General features: G+C 47.0%; 1 protein-coding gene across 2 annotated transcripts in view; it reads right to left on the reverse strand.

Annotated features, from left to right (window-relative positions):
• HPCAL1 (hippocalcin like 1) overlaps positions 1–19573 on the reverse strand; it is a 177550-nt gene that overhangs the window by 9331 nt on the left and 148646 nt on the right. For both annotated transcript variants that reach the window (XM_044290229.1, XM_044290230.1), the window contains exons 4-5: positions 4818–5223; positions 1502–1607 (exon numbers count right to left, since the gene is read on the reverse strand). In XM_044290229.1, the coding sequence (XP_044146164.1) occupies positions 1502–1607; positions 4818–5195 (484 nt within the window). In that variant the 5' untranslated portion in view covers positions 5196–5223. The remainder of the gene's footprint in view (positions 1–1501; positions 1608–4817; positions 5224–19573) is intronic.

Raw genomic sequence — 19573 nt, forward strand, 5'->3', positions numbered from 1 at the left:
ATCCCATCCAGTCCCAGACATTCTCGATGGAGGGAGAGATTTGGCGATTGGGCTGACCAGGGCAGCTGCTGGTTACCCTGAAGAGCATGTTGTGTAGCGCGAGCAGCATATGGGTGAGTGTTATCTTGTTGGAATATCACATCTCCGAGTTGAGTCAAAAAGACAGTAGGACTGGTTCCAAGGATGTCCTGGACATACCGAAGACTGGTCAATGTTACTGTGGATAAAACATGCTGCCTAAACTGACTCACACTGCGAGTTCTCAATCTGCTCAACTCTATATCCTCTGCAGCTCTATAATATGATGCTGGTCGTTTGGAAAGCATTTTCATGATGACATGTTCCTTTTACTGTATTCCAAACACAAACCCCTATTGTATATTGGCAATAGTCATCAAAAATACAGCTATGAAAATTATTGAAAGAAAAATGTAAAAAAAATATAATAATCAGTGCTCTGAAAGTGATCAAGATGAAAGGTGACTAGTTCTTTTAAAGGGGTATTCCCATGTGGGACATTTACAGCATATCAATGTCGGTTAGGTATGGGTCCCACCTCCAGGACATGCTCTACTATTTTCAGAAGTCCCATAGGAGTAAAAGTAAACCAAGTCATGTGCAAATATCACTTGGCTATTATCAGTAGTCCCATAGCTGTGAATGGAGAGTGGCTGTGCATGGGCTGCTTGTTCTCCATTCACTTCAGGTCCCCATTCTTGAGACAGCAGTGGGTGCCACAGATGGGACCTGCACCTATCGTACATTTATGGCATATCCTATAGATCAGGCATCCTCAAACTGCGGCCCTCCAGCTGTTGCAAAACTACAACTCCCAGCATGCCTGAACAGCCTACAGGTATCAGCCTACAGCAGGGCATTGTAGGAGTTGTAGTTTTACAACAGCGAGGGCCGCAATTTGAGGATGCCTGCTATAGATAAACCATAAACCTCTTTAAAGGGAACCTGTCATCAACTTTATCCTGACCTCACTGAGGGCAGCATAAAATAGTGACAGAAATGCTGATTTCAGCGGTGTGTCACTCATGAGCTAAAAGTAAGTGGTTGCTGAGAACCAGCATCATAATCATTGCAGCCCAGGCCTTGAAAAGAGTCAGATCTACCTGAGAAGAGTCATAGTTATTCATAATCTCCTGCTCTCCACCCACCTGCTGATGATGGACAGTTCTCTCCTAGAGATAAAGGGAGAAAACTAGGTAGAAGACTGTCAGTCATCAGCAGGTGGGCAGGAGAGCAGGGATTCATGAATAACCAGGACTCTTCTCAGGTGGCCAGGACTCTTTTTCAGGCCCAGTCTGCAAGGATTGTGATGTTGGTTCTCAGCAACCACTTACTTTTAACTTTTAAACTACAGACCGCTGAAATCAACTCACCCGTCTCTACTTTATGCTGTCGTTAGTATGGGCAGCATAAAGTTGATGACAGGTTCCCTTTAAATAAAAAAATGACTTCAGAGTTTACAAGATTAAAATGTGCACAGTACCATCATTATTCGTGTCCATCTGCTTGAAGATCTTATCTGTCCTCTTCTCCGGTGTAGACTCATCTTCTGGCATTTTCATCACAGAAGACACCATCTTGTAGATTGCCTGAGACACAAGTAAAAGAATAATTAAAGTCCATGTTCTCCTCTATAAATTCCTAATATTATTCTATTCCCCCATTCTACCTAGAACCCAATTGTTTTTTGAACATTTGTCACCTCATACGTTTTTCAAGCTTCCAAAGAAGTGGTTTCTAGGATTTGGGTCATCTATGGTTTTAGCTTCTGTAACTTTTTTACATACTATGGCCGAATGCACACGGCAGTGTTCCGCGGCCGAGAGCGGCCCGTGGTAACATGGCCTGGCATCCTGTTGAGAGCAGGAGCGCACGGCGTCATTAGTTGCTATGACGCCGTGCACTTCATGCCGCCGGACTACAGTAATACACTCGTATAGTCTATTACTGTGCGGCGGCATGAAGCGCACAGCGTTATAGCTCCTGCTCTCAACAGGATGCCAGGCCGTGTTACCACGGGCCGCTCTCGGCCGCGGAACACGGCAGTGTGCATTCGGCCTATCAAAAAGATCCAGTTATTTTTTGGGGGGGAAATTTCTTTGCCACACAAAGTTCCTCGTCTCTTAATACATTTAGTTTATGCCCACATTGTGAAGCTAGGTGGCAGCACATGACAACAAATGCTGAAAACACAGATGACACGTGGACACGAGAATCAGACTTATGATATAATATGAAATCTAGTCTAAAATGATAATGTACCAAATGCTATGAACAAAGGGCATGTCAAAAATATCATAAAACATCATGTGTATCATGAAAGCTTAGACCCAACACAAATACAGACAATATGTGTGCCTTCAGAAGAAATTGAGGAGCTTCAAATCCCCTCTTGATGAAACAGGACAAAACAAGATTTGGAGCTGTTGCAAAACTACAACTCCCAGCATGTCCGGATAATTTTTTACTTTCACCTTCTTGAATTATGTGATGACAACCGTTTTTACACGAAGGGCATAAATTTAAATTCCACGCTGCACTGAAATCACCCCCAGGAAAAGTGAACTTAACTATTTTAGCAGCATTACAGCTGGTTTCACACATAGGGGAAGATTTATCCAGAGTCAGTTCTGCAGATGTCTGCCTTACTGTAGTGTGCGCCATAATAATCAACGGTCAAATAAAGTTTTGTAAGTTTGGTGCATCTTTAGGTGTAACACTTGAGATGTTATTCTACGCATTATACCACTCCTTCATTAGAGTAAAATTGCAACAATTTTTGTAACTTTAAAAAAAAGTCACAGTTGATAAATATGGAGTTAAACAAATTTAAGGCCTCCTGCACACGGACATATCCGTTTTGGGGTCTTCAAACCGTGGATCCACAAAATATAGATAAGTTCAATTTTTCTCTGTCCTATTAATAGTAATGGCCATTATCATCCGCAAAACAGACAAGAATAGGACATGTTCTGTCATTTGCGGGACAGACATAAGGATGCGGACAGCACATGGATGACATCCATGTGCTGTTGTTTTTGTTGCGGACCTATAGAGATGAATGGGTCCATGTGTGATCCACAAAAAATGTGGATCGGATACAGATCCAAAATACAGTCATGTGTATGAGGCCTTACATAGCTAACAATGCCCCCTTTCCCATCCACTTTTCAAAACTGGAGTGGTGTAAAAATGCAAAATGTTGCAAATTTTTGCACAAATAAGTCCAAAAGTCGCAAAGTCCTATTATGTCCGATTTGAAAGACAAAATTCTAGAATGCTTGATAAATTCCGCCAGATATAATTTTTTTGTCGGCAGTTTTTTTTTTTTTAAAGCAAAAAATGCTGTACCCAGATGTTACATGTTGGCCAAAAGGAAATTATATAAAAGCCTGAAAAACCACTGATATTTTTTTGTAGTGAAGTTTTTTAACAGTTTTTCCATAGACTTCTGTATAGAAAAAAAAATAAAATGGTATTAAAATGTTGTGCGACTCAAAAACGCCACCCCAAAAAATGATTAGAAAAGCACATATATTTCATGTCATTCTTTACAAGCCAAAAAAGAGCCAGGAAAAAAAGGTGTGCTGGCACCCTAAGTCTACCTTCACACATTGCAGATTAGGCATGGTTTTTCTGTGCAGATTCTCATGCGGAAAATACACAGCATAAGGTTATATTCACATAGCTGTATCCATTTTGCGGTCTGCAAACCTCAGATCTGCAAAATGCAGATAATGGCTGTGTGCTTCCCACACTTTTCATGAGCCCCATTGTCAAAATGTGTATTCTTTTCCGCAAAACGGACGAGAATAGGGCATGTTCTATAAGCTGTGGCTCAGTATCCGCGTGCTGTCCGCATTTTTTGTGGCCCCATAGAAATGAATAGTTCCACATGTGAAAATATTGTTGTGCATTATGCAGCCCAGACACTTATGGGGTCATTTAAATAAGTCCGGCAATTTATACGGTGGATGCGCCTAAGTTATGTAGAGTTGCAGGCGAGGAGCATGTTCGGGCAGCGTACAACAAGCACAAACCTACGCCAGCTCCCTTGCTGGTATAGATTTAAACCATTTTATATGCCAAAAACTGGCGTAGAAAATTATAAATAATACGGGCCTGCCAGCCCGCCCTCTTACACGCCCACGCCATGCCCCCTTTACTCGGCACTGGCGTGAGCAGCGTAGACGGGGGAAAAGTCACAGTTTTTGCTACAAAACACCTTCTGTGCCTAATATACACCAAAAAGTTGCGTATATTGGTTGATAAATGACCCCCTTTATTTATTGCTTCTGCCCGCTCTGTGCAAGGCCATGCAGACGATGATGGATTCCTGGGGCACACAGCACATATTTCTTTCTTTGTAGGGGGTTTTAAGGACTAGGAACCAATGGTCAGGTGGCAGGTCATAGTGTAAAAGTAAAAAAAAAAAAAAAAAAAAAGACACAAGCACTCTGGGCCCTCTTGTTTCTGCTGATTCCAGTCCCATCTATGTGCCAGTTCTACACAGGCCAGCACATAGACGGCACATTGCTTTTTCGCTCCAGCGGGGACCAGTGGTTGCGGAAACAGGAGCTTGGCACTGAGCCAGAACACTCGGATAAGTTTATTCCCTTTTTTTTTTTTTTTAACACCATGCAAGGGCCCCCTGATCATTGGTTCCCAGCCTTGGAGAACCTGTTTAATGTTTCTTTCATTTCAAAAGACTATATAGATCTACTACTAATACAACTATTTACCATTAAGTGGAACTCTCAGTAGAGTAGGACTGCCTTGCGGCATCAGTAAAATCTTACCTGGACAATTTCTAGCATCTCTCCACGACTTATGTAGCCATTTCCATCCAGGTCATACATACTAAACGCCCACTTAAGCTTCTGTTCCAGTTTGCCCCGTGATGTCACACTTAGTGCAATTATAAACTCCCGGAAGTCAATCGTTCCATCACCATTTGTGTCAAATGTGCGAAACACATGCTCTGCAAACTTTGAAGCATCTCCGTAGGGAAAAAAGTTTGCGTAGATCTTTTTAAACTCATCTACTGTTAAATGTCCGGTTGGACAATCCTTCAGGAAACCTTTGTACCACTCCTGCAGCTCGTGGTCTGTGAACTCTGTATTTTCACGTAGGTCCTGTAGAACTTCAGGTCGCAATTTACTGTTTTGTTTTCCCATTCTGAAACTTCTTCTTTATATACCAGAGCTGAAAAATAAAAATTGTGAGACATTCAGATTGGAATGTAGGAGATTACCTCAGTCGAAAGTATTGCCTGTTAGCTAAGAGGCATATATAGTTATGAAGGACCACCAGCAACCAGTGAAGATAGAACACTGAATGCCATGGGTGCTGTTTTTTTTTTTTTTTGCAGTGCTGCTGTGGAAGAAATAACTAGCATTTCCATTGCCAGCAACTGATCAGTGAGACCCCTAGTGATCTCTTTTTGGAAGAAAGGCTTGTAAATATTAAAGAGTTTGACCAAAAACATACAGTCCTCCAATCTCAGGTGCTCAAACAGGTTGTCTCATGCTTTTAGGGCATATAGACATTGTACGAGGGAGGGATGCACGCTATGAACCAGAACAGAGAGGCACATTATGCATCTTGCCTTAAAGGCTCAAAACTGGTAGACCATAAAGCTTGTGCATTAAAAGGTATCTGTCAGCAGATCTGTACCTATGACACTGGCTGACCTGTTACATGTGCACTTGGCAGCTGAAGACATCTGTGTTGGTACCATGTTCATATGTGCCTGCAGTGCTGAGAAAAATGATGTTTTCCTATATGCAAATGAGCCTCTAGGAGCAACGGGGGCGTTACCATTACACCTAGAGGCTCTTCTCTCTGCAACTGCTGAACCTTCTGCACTTTGACTGACTTTGGGAGAAGTCAGACCAGGCTAAACATGTGATTATGACTGGCCCTGACTTCTCCTAAAGTCAATCAAAGTGCAGAATGTTCAGCAGTTACAAAGAAAGTGGAGCCTCTAGGTGTAAGGACAACGCCACCGTTGCTCCTAGAGGCTCATTTGTATATAATAAAACATAATTTTTCTCAGCAATGCGGGCACATATGAACATAGGACCAAGACAGATGCCTTCAGCTGCGTGTGCTACAGGTCAGTCAGTTTTATATTAAACATTTTTGCCAAACATCAAGATACATCAGGGAAAAGGTCTTATGTTACTCTGAATGTGTAAACTGCTTCTCAAATTGACCTTTATATTTTAAAAGATGCAAAAAAATTCTGAAAAACTTACACATTCCTTATGAAATGCATAACACTACATAGGTGAAAAAAAAGTTTAAGACTGTACCTCTAAACCAGTGATCTCCAACCTATGGCTCTCCAGCTGTTGCAAAACTACAACTACCATCATGTCCTGATAGCTGCAGTCTGTCCGGGTATGATGAGAATTGTAGTTTTGCAACAGCTGGAGAGCCACAGGCTGGATAACATTGCCCTAGACTATCACATAGAGACCTTATATTAAGATGCCAAGCAAATTGTTCTAATTAAGGCTCTGTGCACATCACTTTTTGCGCTTAAGTTTGGTGTGCACATCTAAAAAGTCCTACTAGGGCACCAGTTTAGCACAAGTTTGTCTAATAAAAGCATGTTGGCTATTTCTGGAAGTACTTCAAACAGGCACTATGTAGACATGATGTAAAATGAGCCATACAGTAGTTGCCCGCTAAAACAAGAACATAAGATATTTTTTATAGATTTTAATAAGATTAGTATAGACTTTCACATAAAAGATAAGATTATTAACCTCATAAAAGGGTGTTTATTAAAGGGTTTACACACACAAACTGAGCGAAAATGAAGCTACACCTCCCTCCTCTCCCCTTCTTCTCAAATTCTATTAACTATATTACTCAAGACTGGGAAAGGGCAACTACATTGGAGGGCAAGGAAGATGTCCTATTCCCATAATGAGATACTTCAAAGCATTTACATACCGTATTTTTAGCTTTATAAGACGCACTCCCCCCCCCCCCCCCAAAAAAGTGGGGGGAAAATGGCAGTGCGTCTTATAAAGCGAATACTTCGTTGGCCGCTATGCTGCACAGCGTGGCCGGCGAAGTATCAGTGTGGAGGGAGGAGGCGGGGACACTCATGGCGGGGCCCGGCGCAGTGACTCTACTCTATTACACCGGGCCCCGCAACCGTTAAATACATTCAATCTGATCTTTATTTAATTATATATGCTCTGACGGTACTTACTGTAGTACCGTAGGTATAGCATTAAGACGGCGCAGACCGGCATCTCTTTCGGTCACGCGCCGCCTGCCGCAGCTCCCTCTGTCATGCGCCCCTGCCCCAGCTCCCTCTGTCATGCGCCCCTGCCCCAGCTCCCTCTGTCATGCGCCGCCTGCCCCAGCTCCCTCTGTCATATGCCCCTGCCCCAGCTCCCTCTGTCATGCGCCGCCTTCCTGCTTATCTCACTTTATGAATGAGCAGGCAGGCGGCGCAGGACAGAGGGAGCTGGGGCAGGCGGCGCATGACAGAGGGAGCTGGGGCAGGCGGCGCATGACAGAGGGAGCTGGGGCAGGCGGCGCATGACAGAGGGAGCTGGGGCAGGCGGCGCATGACAGAGGGAGCTGGGGCAGGCGGCGCATGACAGAGGGAGCTGGGGCAGGCGGCGCATGACAGAGGGAGCTGGGGCAGGCGGCGCATGACATAGGGAGCTGGGGAAGGCGGCGCATGACAGAGGGAGCTGGGGCAGGCGGCGCATGAGGAGGGAGCTGCGGCAGGCGGCGCATGACCGAAGGAGATGCCGGTCTGCGCCGTCTTAATGCTATACCTACGGTACTACAGTAAGTACCGTCAGAGCATATACAATTAAATAAAGATCAGATTGAATGTATTTAACAGTTGCAGGGCCCGGTGTATTCGAGTAGAGTCACTGCACCGGGCCCCGCCATGAGTGTCCCCGCCTCCTCCCTCCACACTGATGCATCTGATGGGGGATCTGTGGATGACATAAGTGTCATCCACAGAGCCCCATAAGTGTCATCCACAGATCCCCCCTCAGTGTCATCCACAGATCCCCCCATAACAGTGCGTCATCCACAGATCCCCCCATAACAGTGCGTCATCCACAGATCCCCCCATAACAGTGCGTCATCCACAGATCCCCCATAACAGTGCGTCATCCACAGATCCCCCCATAACAGTGCGTCATCCACAGATCCCCATAACAGTGTGTCATCCACGGATTCCCCATAACAGTGTGTCATCCACGGATCCCCCATAACAGTGTGTCATCCACAGATCCCCATAACAGTGTGTCATCCACAGATTCCCCATAACAGTGTGTCATCCACAGATCCCCCATAACAGTGTGTCATCCACAGATTCCCCATAACAGTGTGTCATCCACAGATCCCCCATAACAGTGTGTCATCCACAGATTCCCCATAACAGTGCGTCATTCACAGACCACCATTAGTTCAAAACCTACCAAAAGCACACCTTTTGGTTCAAAATATTTTTTTCTTATTTTCCTCCTCAAAAACCTAGGTGCATCTTATCATCAGGTGCGTCTTATAAAGCGAAAAATATGGTATATTACAAATGTATAAAGAAAAATTAGATTAATGATAGCTATGCTTTAAGGCCAATCAATTATCTTGTGATATCTCACTAATATCTGCAACCATAAAAATTGTATAAGGCAAGCATGCATCACAATCAGGAGATTTCCCAAAAGAAAACCCTCCTTGATATGCAGAACCAATACAGTGATCCCTCAAGATACAATGGCCTCAGGATACAATATTTTAAGGTACAATGGTCTTTTCTGACCCATCGTAAGTTGAAAGTAGACTCAACATACAATGACTCAGATCAAACCAAATCAAGACCACTTCTCTTTCTATTCCTGACTATTATAAGAACTTATTTTATCTGTCTTGGTTATCTGCTTATTATTCTTAAATCTTCATTTTCTCTTATTTTGGAGGACATTTTGGGGCTTGGGAACTGATTCCTGAAGTTACAATGGTTTCAACATACAATGGTCATCCTTGAACCAATTAATATTGTAACTTGAGGAACCACTCTACTGTGACTTACATGGCCACTGACAACAATAAGAAATGGTGGGAGATGTATTAAAAAAGCGGTGTAAGAGAAATGTTGGGAAGTCGTCTCCCATCAGGTTGCAGCTTTCATTTTGCAAAGGCAGGGGTGGACTGGGAACTGTGGCCATGTAAAAAACTAAAAAACTAAAAGTGGTCTCATGTTGTAGGTGAGTCAATATAAGAAGGCAGGGTCAGTCTAAGAAGGCAGGTCCAAAATAAGTAGGTGGGACCAGCACTTCTGCTAACCAGGTGCATAAGTACCAGATGCTTCTAGCATTAGTTAATGTTGAGAGCATCAGATGTTATATGCCTGACTGGCAGCCTTGAGTAGGGCTTGTCAGGCCCCTGTGCGTCTGTCCACTGGAAAATTTCCCTGTAGGGTCTATGGCCAAAAGGCTTCTTAAAAATGAGAGGTGGGCAATGACTGGATTAGGCCTCATGCACACGGACGTTTTTTTTTGCAGTCCGCAAAAACGGTTTCCGTTGTTCCGTGATCCGTGTCCGTTTTTTCTTCCGTGGGTCTTCCTTGATTTTTGGAGGATCCACGGACATGAAAAATGAATAAAAAGTTTGCCTTTGAAATGATAGGAAAAAACGGACACGGGTCACGGATCACGGACGCGGATGACAATCTTGTGTGCAGCCGTGATTTTTCACGGACCCATCGACTTGAATGGGTCCGTGAATAGGACAGGTCATATTTTTTTCACGGACTGGAAACACGGATCACGGACGCGGATGCCAAACGGGGCATTTTCAGATTTTTCCACGGACCCATTGAAAGCCAATGGGTCGCGGCAAAAAACTGAAAACGGAACAACGGCCGCGGATGCACACAACGGTCGTGTGCATGAGGCCTTACATGGATAACTGTTCCACTTTTTCTTTGCACCAGTGAATACACCTCCCCAATGTACTGCATTTTCAAAAATCAAAAGCATGCGGGTGAATAAAGCTCAGGGAAACCAAGTTTTGGAGCTGGCCATCAATGGCCCTAGTCTACTACCCAATATGATGAACTGATGAGAAATTGACCACTTAGGAACGAGAGAACAAGCGCTTCCAACATGAAGATGGGAAGATATGTCACTGATCTATTCCTTTCAGAAAAACTTGTAAAACATACAGAATACAGGGGTGTAACTTCCATAGTGGGAGACTATGCAACTGCTATGGGGCCCAGGGCAAGAGGGGGCCCAGTTGGGATCATCTCCTCTTCTACTGGGGGTGAAAACTTGGTCAGGACTCTACCCTCTAAAGCAGGGGTGTACAACCTTTTCTGGTTTGGGGCCACATTGTAAGGGCTCATGCGGACGACCGTGTGCTGGCCTGGGGAAGCCGCATGTGGATCGCTGACCCATTCAGTTGAATGGGGCCCATTATCCGCATCTGAAGGTCCGCACCAACCATCGGTGGCACGGACAGAAAACCCACGGAAGCACTACATAGTGATTCCGATCCGTGCCTCCGTTCAGGTGAATGGGACAGCATCCATGAAGCAGGGTGCACACGGCCGGTGCCAGTGTATTGTGGACCTGCTGTATGAGGGACGCAATACGGCCACGGCCGGGCAACGGCCGCATGCATGAGCACTAAGGCCTCCTGCAAACAAACGTGTGCACCCCGTGGCCGTGCTGCAAATTGCAGGGCACAATTCACGAACACCAACCATGAGTCAGCCGCAGCGGATCGCAGACCCATTCACTTTAATGGGTCCACGATCCGCCCGTTCTGCAAAAAGATAGGACATGTTTTATCTTTTTGCGGAACGCAAGTACGGGACGAAACCCCAACGGAAGCACTCCGTAGTGCTTCTGTGGGCTTCCATTCCGTGCTTCCGTTCCGCACCATTGAGATGAATGGGTCCGCATCCATGATGCAGAATTCCCACGGAACGGTGCCCATGTTTTGCGGATCCGCAAATGAGGTCCGCAATACGGCAATGGGCAGTTTGTGTGCAGGAGGCCTAAGACTGTAGGAATCCCAATGGCTGAAAAAAAAAGTTAAAGGGGTATTACCAACTGAAATACTGTATATATGGGGTATTGTACATACAGTATACACTATAAATGTCTAGTTACACCTCCAGGATTCCCATCTAATGGGAGACTACATGAAAAATGCATCTGAGAAGACACAAGACAGAGACATGTATATTTGTCACCAGATGGTTTGGGGCCATACAAAATAATATTAAGGGCCGCATGTGGCCCCTGGACCGCAGGTTGTGCACCCCTTCTCTAAAGGAACAACTTTTATCAAATGAGGCGGTGGAAAAAATGGCCCAAGGGTCATTGAAAGGGGTTTAGGCAGAAACCCGTCTGTCATGTGGGGGGCCTGGTTTGATCCTTGCTATGGGGCCCTTACTTCTCTATGTACAACACTGACAGGATGCTTCCGATTTTGTCTTCTGAGCCTGTAATATTATCAGAAATCATGAATATCTATTACAGTAACTTTTTTCATAGTTGAATTGGGAAGAACTTTGTGTCACACTGGTGTCCTAGTTTAGCTCTTGGATACTATGACAAATGTAATGGATCTGTCCATCAATGGGTGCATTCAAGAGTCAATTATTTCCTTGGCTTGAATGGATCACGCTCCATCACATTAGTGGCTTCACTTAAGTTTTCTTGTCTCTTCTATTTGCTCAGACAGGGCAGCGAGCACAAATCCCGTTGAGTTTTAATTTTCTAATGGTAAAACGCTGCCAAAAACACATCCTGTTCTGGGGTTGCAAAACACTGCGTAATGCAGAAATACACAGCTGCTCATCAACAAAACAGAAAACATACGAGCAGGAAATTAGACCCTCTGCGGCCGTTAATTAATTAAAAGAAACCAGCTGCACATATGCAGATACACCAAGAGCCCGTACATCGACAAGCTCAAGATTGTTCAGCTAAATTTAGAGTCTGATTGACTGTGTAGAGTCTACCTAGTCCAAGAGAGAGATGGGACCAATGTGTTCATTTTTCTTAATCATAGTGTGTAATGGTCAGGTCCTTACAATGCCCAGGGCAGGAATCAACCAGAGGGAACAATGCACATATAGCACCTCCATTGCCCATGTCTTTGGTTAGGGGTACCCAAGTCCTGGTTTCAGGATCTAGATGTCCATTACTGGTCCAGTGATTGACTCCCTGACTAATGTCTAGCAGGAGAGGAACCAGGAAAAATAGACAAAGACAACAGGGAAAGTCACTAGAAGCATACAAGGAAAGATAAAACGTGGGCTATGGTCAAAAAAGTCATAGGTTGGTAACACAGGTGAGACAGAACCAGAGAACACAAGAGGGTATTCAGATGAGCTGAAGAGGGTCAGGTATCTGGTCAGACAGGGACAAAATGCAGTACAATAGAGAATCTAAAAGAGTCATTAGAAAAGTTTAGTTATAACAATCAGGGACATGTTCTCTAGCAAGAAACAGACCAAATAAGTGAATAAAACTGACCCTGAGGCCATTGTACTGCTTTGGCTAGGTTGATGCTTGCTTTGCCCATAAGCCATCAAGCGTCCATGTCAACCATGCTCTAAGACTCACTGTGGTGGCTGAAGGTGAGAGGACACATTTCTTGAGAGTGGAAAGGTAAGCACATTACACATAGTAAGGGAGATGTATCGAAACTGGTTTAAAGGAAAACTGGTTTAGTTGCCAACAGCAACTATTCAGATGCCTCCTTTCATTTTCCAAAGGAGCTCTAAAGAATGACAGATGGAATCTGATTGGTTGCTATGGGCAACCAGTTACACCAGAAAATTGCATAAATACATTTCCCCATACAGCTCGAAATCACGGCTTCCCTTCACATGATACATTACAAATCTGGCTGCCTTCAGCCACCACTAGAGGGAGCTCAGTGCATAGGAATTTTTACAGTTATCTTTGAGTGCAAGGGAAGCTATAATAATCGGTTTTCACTCAACTCCATTACTTTTTTCATGTTGGAAACAGAAGAAGGAGTTCAGGGCTTGGTCCTCCTCTCCCTGGACTCCGTAGAAGTTGCATGATCTGCCTCCATGAAAGCTATGCCACTGGCTTACACAGACTACTGCCTCCAACTTCTTTTTGTTGTCTAGATCAAGGGTGGTCTTATCAAATAGACAGTCTTTTGGAGAGGTTACAAGGTATTAGGCCTTCATTCTACCTTCCATCTAGTTCTTTTTAACCAATCTGTAGGAAGTATGTTACAGAGAAGGAGTAGTGGAGCAGATTCAAATATAGCTTTATGTGAAAAGATTCAGTAGAACATGTATTTTAATTATTTAAACTTCTGCTGTTTTTAAGCTTAGGAGTCATGTGGGCGGTCCTATCACTGATACACAGCTTTCTCTGTATGTTTAGAGTGGGACCACCCACATGACTCCTAAGCATAAAAAGCAGAGGTTTAAATGAATAAAATACAAGTTTTCCTGACTCTTCCCATAAAACTATATAACAATCTACTCAGCTCCTCCTGCTCTATAGCATGCTGCCTGCACATTGTGCTGCATTTTTATGGTGACCATCCCTTTAACCTGTAGTTAAATTCTGCTTTATCAGGAGTTTAACACTGCACACATCAGACAACAGGGTTAGGCTACATGCACACGACCGTATGTGTTTTGCGGTCCGTAAATTGCGGATCGGCAAAAGAAAAGGATGACGTTCCGTATGGCATCCGTTTATTTTGCGGATCCATTGTAATAATGCCTATCCTTGTCCGCAAACTAAAACAAAATAGGACATGCACTATTTTTTGGCAGAGCAACGGAACGGACATACTGATGCGGACAGCACACGGTGTGCTGTCCGCGTTTTTTGCGGACCCATTGAAATGAATGGGTCCGCATCCTATCCGCAAAATAAAACGGATCGGACACGGAAACAAAATACGGTCGTGTGCATGAGGTCTTATAAAGGTTCTCCGGGGCTTAAACACTAATGGCCTATCCTTAGGACTGGGACTATGTGCAGCAGGGTTGCCGTCCATAAAAATAGGCAACTTTTTTCCGGTGTCCGTGAAAAACATTTGATGCTTTTGTGGTTTTTCTGAGGCTGGTGGTTCTTTAGATTATTTTGGTGGTGATTATCATCATTTTACAGCTCACAGTAAATGCTGGTGATAAGTTCTTATCAGTATATTGAGCTATAGACATGTATGACTTCTAATCTTTATCATTCACTAGCAGAAGGACCCGGCTTCGCACAGGGATATTTCATATATTACATTTAATGTTTGTGTGTCGTTAAAAGATAATCGACAGTATCCAGAGTCCCCCACCCCTTAAGGCCTCTTTCACACTACCGTTTTTTTTTTCCGTTTTGCGGTCCGTTTTTTGCGTTCCGTATACGGAACCATTCATTTCAATGGTTCCGCAAAAAAACGGAATGTGTTCCGTATGCATTCCGTTCCGTATTTCCGTTTTTCCGTTCCGTTGAAAAGATAGAACATGTCCTATATTTGGCCGCAAATCACGGTCCGTGGCTCCATTCAAGTCAATGGGTCCGCAAAAAAAACGGAACACATACGGAAATGCATCCGTATGTCTTCCGTATCCGTTCCGTTTTTTGCGGAACCATCTATTGAAAATGTTATGCCCAGCCCAATTTTTTCTATGTAATTACTGTATACTGTATATGCCATACGGAAAAACGGAACGGAACAACGGAACGGAAACGGAACCACAACGGAAGCAAAAAACGGAACACGGATCCGTGAAAAACGGAACGCAAAACACTGAATTCAACATACTGTAGTGTGAAAGAGGCCTAACACTGACCCCTCCACAGTGACCCGCAGCTTTAAAATGGGACCTTCACAGCAGCCCATCCCCTTTGACTTTCACAGCAGCCCTCTCCCTTAAGGCTACATTCACACGTCAGTATTTTTCTATATCCCGAATTTCGGTCCGTTTTTTGCGGATCCGTTTCCGTATGTCATCCGTTTTTTGCGGATCCACAAAAAACGGATCCGCAAAAAAAAAAAAAAAAGAAACATGTATAAATTTCACAAAGCAAATAAAGTTGTTTGGATTTCTTTTAAAAAAAAAAAAGTGAATAAGTGATTTCTGTGGGCAGGATTTAATTTCCAGGAACGGATTCCGCATAAAACGGATGACATACGTAATGACATACGAATGTCATCCGTTTTTTGCCGAACCATTGACTTTGTATTGTACCAGGATCCGATTTTTGCGGAAAAGAATAGGACAAGTTTTATATTTAATCGGACATGCGGAACGGAACAACGGAAACGGACAGCACACATTGTGTTGTCCGATTTTTTTCAGGACCCATTGAAAATGAATGGGTCCAGAACTGGTCCTGATCTGTTACGCAAAAAATGGAACAGATCAGGAAAGAAACAAGGGACGTGTGAATGGACCCTAACAGTGAGTTTCACAGCACCCTACTCCCATGACAGTGATCTTCTCAGGGGTCAGCCCCCTTAACCGCCTCCGGACCGCCTAACGCAGATGTGCGGTCCGGAGGCGGCAGCGCTGCGCACAACGACGCATATACGCGTCATCTCGCGGGACGCGAGATGACGCGCTATGCGGCCCGCGCATGCGCAGTTCGGGCCGGCATTTCGTAGAGGACCATTTCGTCATCAGCTTGCCAGCCAATGATCGCGGCTGGCAAGCTGATGATTTTCAAAAAATCCAATCACAGAGCCAGATAACAGATCATATTTGTAAATATGATCTGTTATATGGCTGCCTGCTCCTCTGCTGGTTCTTTTCGTCGGTTGGATCCAGCAGAGGAGCAGGCTTCACAGTGAGTACACCAAACACTACACTATAGCCCCTGATCACCCCCCTGAACCCCAATTAACCCTTTGATCACCCCTTTGTCAATCACTAGTGAAAGGAAAAAAGTGATCAGTGTAAACTGTCACTTTTTTTTTTCCACTGGTATTGACCGTTAGGTTTTAGGTATAGTTTAGGCCCCTTGGTTAGGTAGTTAGCGATCAGTTAGCGCCCAGCCCACCGCACCGCAGTCCGTTATTCGCTGATTAGCGTATCGCTAATCAGCATTTGTACTTTTATAGTATCTGGAAGTGATCAAAACTGATCACGGTCAGATCTATAATTGTATTAGTGTCACTTTAGTTCGCCCTCCACCCAAAACGCAGTGTTTGCCCGATCAGGCCTGATCGGTCGCCCACACGTGCGTTCACCCACGCCCGCCCCACCGCAGTGACAAAAAAAAATTTTTTTTTGATCACTGCACAATCACTTTACATGCACTGCGGCGATAAAAAAAATCAGTTTTGATATTTTTTATCAACCGCAGCGGCCTCCGGTACTTCGCTAGCCTCCCCTTTGTAAGACAGGCTTGCTTTTTTTTTTTCTTGGGTAGTCTCAGGGAATACCCCTAAATTTAGTTGCCCAAAATGTCAAACAGGGGGTATTCCTCTGAAGAGGCCTACAGGCTTCTGACCCAGTCGGATGAGGAGTGGGAACCCTCATCTGATGAATCCAGCGGGTCAGAATACGAACCTGTAGAAAGCAGTGGCTCTCTGACCCAAAGTTCGGACGAGGAGGCTGAGGTCCCTGATACCACCAGGCGTACCCGGCCCCGTGTCGCTAGACCACAGGTTGCGCAGGATCCGCTTCAAGAGCAGCAGAGTGGGGCTGGTGCTGTCGGATTACGTGGTGAGGCATACACCAGCAGCCCAGCCCTCCCTGGATCTAGTACCAGCACTGCCGTACAACCTGGTGAAGTAGCGAGCACCAGAAGGGCAGTTGAAGCTGGTACGGTGGCACGTGCAGTAGTGACCCCGTCGCAGCCACCGCAAAGACGTGCCCGTAGAGCCCCTAGAATCCCTGAGGTGCTGGCAAACCCTGATTGGCAGTCCCCCACTTCAGCCGCACCTGTAGTTTTCCCTTTCACTGCCCAGTCTGGAGTTCGGGTTGAGACAGCTCAGATCGGTTCGGCCCTGGGATTTTTTGAGCTGTTCTTGACTGCGGAGCTCTTAGACTTAGTTGTGGCAGAGACAAACCAGTCCAAGTTTCCGAAATTAAAACTTTTCTGGGCCTCCTCCTCAACATGGGCCTGACAAAAAAGCATGAATTGCGGTCATATTGGTCCACGAACCCAATTCATCACATGCCCATGTTCTCTGCTGCTATGTCCAGGGCACGTTTTGAGACCATCCAGAGAGGCCGGACCTGGACGGAGGTAAGGGGAGGGCGCCATGATGGGTTTTGGTAGGAAGGGCCGGGTGGGAATTGGTTAACCGTGGGGGAGGAAGGAGGAGTTAGGGTGATTAGTGGGGTGGAGTTTAGGGGGTTAAATAGGGGTGACCGGCAGTTAGCCGGCGCCATTTTTTGTGAGGAGAAATCTAGCGATCGTGCTGCGGCTTACCATGGCGGCCGTGGAGGGATTGTTGCAGCAGCTGCGGGCGGAGGTGGCGGCGGTCCGAGGTCCGGAGTGGCTGCAAGGTCAGGTGGCTGGTCTGCTGAGCGGGGGGGCGGCGGGTGCTGTTAACTCGCCGCCGGGCGTTACACGGCCGCGGCGGGTCCGGCCGCCGGCGCGCCTGAGCCCTGAAGTTACCCCCCGGGTCCGGCGCCGGGTCAGGAGCCCCTCCGGGGACCCTCCGCGCCGGGGGGCCGTTGTTCAGACTCCCTCCAGGTCCTCCCGGCGTGGGAGGAATCCATGCGGTCGGCGGGGCGGCAAGTGCTCCGTCTCCAGCAGCCTTCAGCGTGGTGGCCGGAGCTGGTACTGCAGGCTCCCCTCTCCAGGAGGGGGTGGGGAGAGCTGCTCGGCGTGGGAGAGGCGGCAGGGGACACGAGGCTGTGCACCAGGATGGCGGCGTGGTGCACAGGCCTTTGCAAGGTGACGGACAGCAGGCCGCTGGTCCTGCTCATCAGGAAGAAGAGGAGGATGGCTCGTTTTCGGCGCGCAGCGCGTCCAGCGTGGAGGACGCTGGGATGCCCGGTCCGAGTAGCAGAGTGGCGTCCGGCGTGGTCGTTCCTGTGACGGGGTCGCATCGTCAGGATTCAGGACTGCCAGCTGCGGGGTTCACAGCGCCCCGGCAGCCAGGTGAGGCGGCGTTGGGTGCTTTTCTTGCGCTGGCGCAGGGGTCGGGGCTGGGGGGTGTCGGTGGGGGGCAGGTTGATATGCTTGCGGGTTTGGGGCGGTTGTTGTGTGGGTTGGCGGGTGTGGAGTCGGGGGGTAGTGTGTCCGGGGGGGGCCCTTTGCAGGCGTGGGGGGTTGGGTCTGGTGTGGGCATAGGGCCGGGGGGCGTAGGGCCGGGGGGCTCGGGTGTCGCGGCGGCGGCTTCGGTGTCGGTGCAGACGCAGGCTGGTGGCGACGAGGAGCGACCGCGGGTGGATGATGCTGCCCATGGGGAGGTTTATGTGTGCTTTAAGGGCCCGCTGGGTGCGCACTTGAAGCAGGAGGTTAGGGAGCGGATTTGGCAGGGGGAGTACGTGGATATTTTTTCTCTGCTCCCCCTGGAGCGTTTCAATCTGGACGTGGCGAGGCGGGACGGGTCGAAGAGGGAGGAGGATGAGAAGCGGCGTTATAGGCTGATACCGCGGACGTTTGCAAATTGGCTGCAGGCGTTTGCCATTTTGGCTAGCGTGATTGGGGAGAGGGCGCCTGACAGCTGTTCGGGGCTGTTCTGCTATTTGGACGCGATTGGGGAAGCGTATAGGGTGTATGGGGGGTCGGGGTGGTTGCGGTATGACGAACAGTTTCGTCAGCGGAAGGCGGTCCGCCGGAGTATGCGGTGGGACCATAAAGATATAGGGTTGTGGATGAAGGTGATGGCGCCGTTGAGGTCTGGGCAGCCCTTTCGGGGGGAGCAGGGGGGATCAGGTCAGTCGGGCTTTGCAACGGCAGCGGCCAAGGGATTGTGCTTCCTTTTCAACGAAGGGAGTTGCAAGTTCGGCCCCAAGTGCAAGTTTAAGCACGAGTGTTCTTCGTGCGGGGGGGGAGGTCACGGGGCCAGCCGTTGTTTCAAGGGGGCGAGGCAGAAAGGTGGCGAGGCTGGTGGAAAAGGGCAGGACGCCGGTGCGGGGGGACGTGATGGCGGGGTTCCTCGATAGGTACCCGGACAGTAGGGCGGCGGAATTTTTGCGGAAGGGATTCGCGGAGGGGTTTAGCATTCCGTCTCGCCCGGCGGAGAGGGGGTTTGGGGTTGGTAGGAACTTGAGGTCGGCGTTGGAGCACAGGGAGGTGGTGTCGGAGAAGCTGGCCAAGGAGGTGGCGCTGGGTAGGATGGATGGGCCGTTTTCTGAACGGCCTTGGGAGGATTTGAGGGTTTCTCCTTTGGGGGTGGTGCCCAAGAAGGAGCCGAACAAGTTTCGGCTCATTCATCACTTGTCTTTCCCAAAGGGGGCGTCGGTCAACGATGGTATTGACCCTGAGCTTTGTTCGGTGGTTTATACTTCCTTTGACGCGGCGGTAGGTTGGGTGCGTAAGTTGGGGCCGGGGGCCTTGTTGGCTAAGACGGACATCGAGGCGGC

This window comes from Bufo gargarizans, chromosome 4, assembly GCF_014858855.1.
Source record: "Bufo gargarizans isolate SCDJY-AF-19 chromosome 4, ASM1485885v1, whole genome shotgun sequence".
NCBI lineage: Eukaryota > Metazoa > Chordata > Amphibia > Anura > Bufonidae > Bufo > Bufo gargarizans.